Raw genomic sequence first — 6380 nt, forward strand, 5'->3', positions numbered from 1 at the left:
TTCTCTGTCTGCAAATTAAAAGGATGAAGGGGGTCAGCACATGTAGATGCAAAATTTAGTAAGGAACAGAAAGGAAAGTGTTCACCAGGGGTCAGTATGAGGATGTTGCTCCTTTTGGTATGTATTAATGACCAGAACATGGTTATGTAAGGTATAATTTCAAACTTTTCCAACTCAACTCAAATGTTTTAAAGAGTAAAGTAACAGGCTTCAGGAGGACATGGACAATCAACTCAGGTAATGTGTGGCACATGAAATTTATTGCCGGAAAATAGACAGTGATACATTTTGGACAGAAGAATGAGGAGAGGTGATATAATAAAGTGCAATGTTTAAAGGCTTGCAGCTACAGGGAGACTTGGGGGTGGATGGACATAAGCCTTTGAAGATGCTAGAACAATTTGGGAAGGCTGCTTAAAAGAAGTCAGTGGGATTATTACAGTCAATAATGATGGCATGAGCACAGAATAAGGAGTTCAGCTAAATCTTTTCAAAACACTTGTTTAGACATCAACTAGAGTATTGTTCTAATTCTGGACATCGCATTTTTGGAAGAATGCCATGAACATTTGAAGGTAAAGACGTAGGGATCATGGGATTTCTGAATAGAACTGTAATGAGATTTGATTAACTTGTTTAAAACATTTGAGCCTAAACTGAGTCCAGTTCTGGCACTATACTTCAGGAAGGATCTCAAATCCTTGGAGAGGATGCAGAGAAGATTTGTTTGAATTTTTAAAATTAATTAATGAGATAAAAATGTCACTGACTGAGCCAATATTTATTGCTCATCCCTACCTGCCCCAGAAAAAGTGATGACAAGCTGCCTTCTCGATCTGCTGCAATCCATATTGTGTGGCTACACTGGCAATGCTGCTAAGGAGAGAGTTCCAGCATGGTACTAGGGGTAGGGGAATTCACTGGATGTGGAGAGACTGAAAAAGGTGGGGTTATTGTCCTTAGACTGAAGAATGTTGAGAGGAAATATATTTGGAGTATCCAGCATTTTGAATAAAGTGAATAGGGAGAAATCTCCCTGTGGCAGAAGAGTCAGCAGCACATTTAAGGTTATTCACAAAAGAATCAGAGATGGCATTAGGAAACATTATCTTACACAGAGTTGAAACCTGAAATGGAAAGGGTGGTAGAAGCAATTCAATATGTAAGGGAAAAGATACACACAGCTCAGACGGGAGAGTTGAGAGGTGTTGATTGAAATTCGATAGATCTCCCAAAGGGCAGAAGCACCTTTTTGATGATCCACATTGTTGTCTCCTTAGATTTTTGAATTCAGCATCAGTGAGAAAAAATACACTGAGTGGAGTCGTGCACTGCAGCAACAGGGATTGCATCAACACTGGCTTGAACGGGATACGCCCGTCACACATGTGACTTTTAATCCTAAAGTAACGACACAGATTATCCTTCATGATACATACATGTTCTGCATTATTGACCAGTTGCTGGTAAGTGCCCTGCCTCCAGCCTTATAAGGTTCCCCACAGTAGGCTGATGGAGGAAGCCGCATGGGATCCAGGGTGTACTAGCCAGATGGATAGAGAACTGGCTGGGCAACAGGAGACAGGGTTGTAGTGGAAGAGAGTTTCTCAAAATGGAGAACTGTGACCAGTGGTGTTCCACAGGGATCCGTGTTGGGACTGTTTTTGTTTGTGATATACAGAAACGATCTGGAGGTAGGTACAGATGGTCTGATCAGCAAGTTTGCAATGACACGAAGATTGGAGTAGCAGATAGTGAAGGGGACTGTCGGACAATGCAACAGAATATAGATAGACTGGAGAGTTGGGCAGATAAGTGGCAGATGGAGTTCAATCCATGCAAATGCGAGGTGATGCATTTTGGAAGATCCAATTCAAGAGTGAACTATATGGTAAATGGAAAAGCCCTGGGAAAAATCGATGCACAGTGAGATCTGGATGTTCAGATCCATTGTACCCTGAATGTGGCAACGCAGGTCAATAGAGCGGTCAAGAAGGCGTACGGCATGCTTTCATTGACTGAATGAGGTATTGAGTACAAGAGTTGCCAGGTCATGTTACAGTTGTATAGGACTTTGGTTATGCCACACTTAGAGTACTGCATACATTTCTGGTCGCCACATTACCAAAAGGATGCGGATGCTTTGGAGAGGATACAGAGGAGTTTCACCAGAATGTTGGCTGGTATGGAGGGTGCTAACTATGAAGAAAGGTTGAGTACATTAGGATTATTTACATTAGAAAGACGGCAGTTGAGGGGGGACCTGATTGAGGTCTACAAAATCTTGACAGGTATGGAGAGAGTGGATAGCAAGAAGCTTTTTCCTAGAGTGGGGGACTCAATTACTGGGGGTCACAATTTCAAGGTGAGAGGGGAAAGGATTTTGGGAGATATGTGTGGGAAGTTCTTTACGCAGAAGGTGGTGGGTGCCTGGAATGGGTTGCCAGTGGAGGTGGGCACGATAGTGTCATTTAAGATGTGACTAGACAGATACATGAATGGGCAGGGAGCAGAGGGATACAGATCCTTGGAAAATAGGTGAAAGGTTTAGATAGAGGATCTGGATTGGCGCAGGCTTGGAGGGCTGAAGGGCCTGTTCCTGTGCTGTAATTTTCTTTGTCCTTTTGTTCTTTATCAGAACCCCTCCGCAGCCAAGAGGTTTTGTATCCTTGTCTTCAAAAGCTGATCTCCTGACCACCCCTCCCCTACACACACCTTGCCCATATCCTCGCCTTGCTTATTTTGCTGTTATACTTTGAGATTCTTCTGGCATTAACTTCTGGTGATTTTTTTTTGATTTTCTGTCAGCGTCTCCCAAATGAACAATCAAACCTTCATAACCAGCAGACCCTGAAACGTCTCTCTAGAAAAGCCCGCAAAGTTGAGGAACATGCATTCAAAATTTGTAAGAAATTCAAGGTAAGATCTAAGGAATTTGTGTACTGTACAGAAGCCAGCCATTCGATGTTTCATATGTGAGCTGCTGTTGTCCCCTACATGTGCCATTGAGTCCCCCTTTAACACTTGTACAGATGGCCAACAATCCCAGATTCTCCAGTCTCTCATTGCTGGCACTCTGCATTCAGTCTACGGTTTTGACTTTCATAAAATCACAGAAGGTAGGAGCAGGAGGAGGTCACTCGGCCCTTTGAGCCTGCTCCGCCATTTTCATGATCATGGCTGATCGTCCCAACTCAGTTGCCTAATCCGGCTTTCTCCCCATAAGCTTCAATCCCATTTGCCCCAAGTGATATATCTAGTTGCCTCTTGAATACATTCAATGCTTTGGCATCAACTACTTCCTGTGGTAGTGAATTCCACAGTCTCACCACTCTTTGGGTGAAGAAATGTCACCTCATCTCCCCCCAAATGGTCTACCTCGAATCCTCATACTGTGACCCTGGTTCTTCCCAGAATGTGATGCTGAAAACTGAGCAATACTTCAGATGAGGACTACCAATTCATTGTTAAAGTTTTATCATAATTTACTTTATCAATACTTTTCTTACTTTATCAATTATTAGTAAAGACCCTGAATTTTTTTTTCTTAAATCAACTTGTCCTGCCACCTTGAAATATCTCTTTACAGCTTCGTACCTCTCAATTCCTTCATCCTTTTTAAAATTGAAACATTAGTAGCACTGTCACCTTTGAAAGTTATTGGTTCAATTCTCTTCTGAACTTCAGCACAAATGTCTCGGCTGACTGTTCAGTGCAATTCTCAGGGTGGTTCTGTCTTTTGAATGATATTAAAGAGAAGTCTCATCTGCTGTCTTATACGTGAATGACAGAATTTTGAATGAGAACAGAGATGTTATTTCTCATCTTGGCCAATAAATATCCCTTATTCAATGCAACAAAAATAAATTATCTGGTCACCAACCCAAGGAAACCTAAACAGATAAATAGAAAGCGGGACATAACACCAGTACTTCATCGGAGGCTCACTGATGGTGTTACCTAGAATGGTGACGAAATGTCTGAAAACTAACCTTCCAGCTCAGCGAGCAAACTCACATCCAGAAACTCAACCTGAGCTACAAATCTTCTCAAAACTCGCTATCTGGTCATTATCACATTTGCAGTTTGTGGGATTTTTGCTATGCACAAATTGGCTGCCACACTTCCAATATCAAGTTCAACCTGGATAAATGCGAGGTGATGCATTTCAGAAGGTCGAATTTGAAAGCTGAGTACAGGATTAAGGATAGGATTCTTAGCAGTGTGGAGGAACAGAGGGATCTCGGTGTGCAGATACATAGATCCCTTAAAATGGCCACCCAAGTAGACAGGGTTGTTAAGAAAGCATATGGTGTTTTGGCTTTCATTAACAGGGGGATTGAGTTTAAGAGTCATGAGATCTTGTTGCAGCTGTATAAAACTTTGGTTAGACCGCACTTGGAATACTGTGTCCAGTTCTGGTCGCCCTGTTATAGGAAAGATGTGATGCTTTGGAGAGGGTTCAAAGGAGGTTTACCAGGATGCTGCCTGGACTGGAGGGCTTAGCTTATGAAGAGAGGTTGACTGAGCTCGGACTCTTTTCATTGGAGAAAAGGAGGAGGAGAGGGGACCTAATTGAGGTATACAAGATAATGAGAGGCATAGATAGAGTTGATAGCCAGAGACTATTTCCCAGGGCAGAAAAGGCTAACACGAGGGGTCATAGTTTTAAGCTGGTTGGAGGAAAGTATAGAGGGGATGTCAGAGGCGGGTTCTTTACACAGAGAGTTGTGAGAGCATGGAATGCGTTGCCAGCAGCAGTTGTGGAAGCAAGGTCATTGGGGACATTTAAGAGACTGCTGGACATGCATATGGTCACAGAAATTTGAGGGTGCATACATGAGGATCAATGGTCGGCACAACATTGTGGGCTGAAGGGCCTGTTCTGGTCTGTACTGTTCTATGTTCTATCATAATTCAAAATATTTCATTGGTTATGAAGCATTTTAAGATGATCTGAGGATATGAAAGACGGTGGATAGAGAGAGTGTCATACAGCATAATGGGAGTTTATTTTCCATTTATTTTCTATTGCATCTTCTAATTCCTGTTGAAATGAATCACTTCTCAACTCTTAAGTTTTACAGGCCATATGTCTGCCGAATTCACAACTGCTATTTTTACAAATTTCAGGGTATATGGTGTCACTTACTGGGTCAATATTTATCGCCTGTCCAATCTTGCCCTTGATAAAGTAGTGTTGAGCTGTCATAACTGCTGCAATCTTCCTAAAGTCTCTTGCCAGCTTGTTCATGACATAAGACTGACAAATTTAGTAGTCTGCAGCCTTGAACTTATGTCATGTACATACTTAGGTCATTAATATAGATCAAAAGTTGAAACAGTCCTCAGCTGAAAGACTACTGTATATTTCGTGCTCCCTGCCCGCTCCACTTGTGCACAGTTGCACATCAATCTAAGGGACTGTTTGATGCAAATAATAGGCCACGCAAAACAAAAATTTGTAAGCCCAAACTTTCTCAGTTCAAATAATCTTAAAATTTTTAACCAAACCTTTCTAGTTTGGAGGTTTCACAAAGTAACTCCAACTGCTGAAGAAGAGCCATCTGGACTCGAAACATTAGCTTGCTCTCTCTCCCCATGGATGCGGCCTGATCTCTGCAATGATTTTCAGCAGTTTTTCTTGGTACAGATTCCAGCATTTGCAGTAATTTGCTCCTCTAACCAGGTGGAGATTGGTATACCTTGTGTTAATGCATTTGTGTTGAGGAATTAGAGAACAGTACTCTCCATCTGCTTGCCCTTTCCCACCTGCTGACTCAATGTTCTGCACTAAACGAAAGGAAGAGTGTGTCGGGAGCTGAGGACCATTCCAGACACCATCCAGGGTTGTTCTGAAACTTAGATACAGTCATGGTCTGTAGACAAGCTTATCCTGAGACAGACACAAGCCAAGGAAATGGTATTTGTCTTGTTTTTGTTTTCATTTGTTCTGGGGTCTGTTGTTTTGCATTCAACTATAGATGTGTTCCACATGTGGTCAGATCCCCTGAACGTTATCTTCTCTCTTTGCAGCCTCTGATGCATGTTGAACTTCTGTTTGATGGTTCTCTTGTGGTGGTGGAACGTCCTGTGATGGAGATCAATGCACAACTGCCTGCACCTGTCCGACAGAAGAAATTTGCCACATAAATGAATTGAGTTGCTGTCGGTTCCTTTTGTTATGTTTTTTCAAGATCTTTCAGATTGCTCCCTAGATTATCCTTTAAACCTTATAATGGAGTTACAAACTTGTAATTTTTTATTTGAAATAAATGCTGTGTCAAACTTAAATAAGGTGTCAGGCCACTGGCAAATATTGATTCACTTTGTCTTCCCACTTCCCACAAATGGCCTGGATTTAATCGAAATGAGCAAGG

The 6380-nt window shown here is 42.0% G+C and overlaps 1 protein-coding gene across 1 annotated transcript in view; it reads left to right on the plus strand.

Moving 5' to 3' along the window:
* utp4 (UTP4 small subunit processome component) overlaps window positions 1-6380 on the plus strand; it is a 45554-nt gene extending 39174 nt beyond the window's left edge. The window contains exons 14-16 of the mRNA XM_059651825.1: window positions 1281-1466; window positions 2809-2919; window positions 6037-6380. Of these exons, the coding sequence (XP_059507808.1) occupies window positions 1281-1466; window positions 2809-2919; window positions 6037-6153 (414 nt within the window). The 3' untranslated portion in view covers window positions 6154-6380. The remainder of the gene's footprint in view (window positions 1-1280; window positions 1467-2808; window positions 2920-6036) is intronic.

The sequence above is a fragment of the Stegostoma tigrinum genome, chromosome 16 (assembly GCF_030684315.1).
Source record: "Stegostoma tigrinum isolate sSteTig4 chromosome 16, sSteTig4.hap1, whole genome shotgun sequence".
In the NCBI taxonomy this organism is placed as follows: domain Eukaryota; kingdom Metazoa; phylum Chordata; class Chondrichthyes; order Orectolobiformes; family Stegostomatidae; genus Stegostoma; species Stegostoma tigrinum.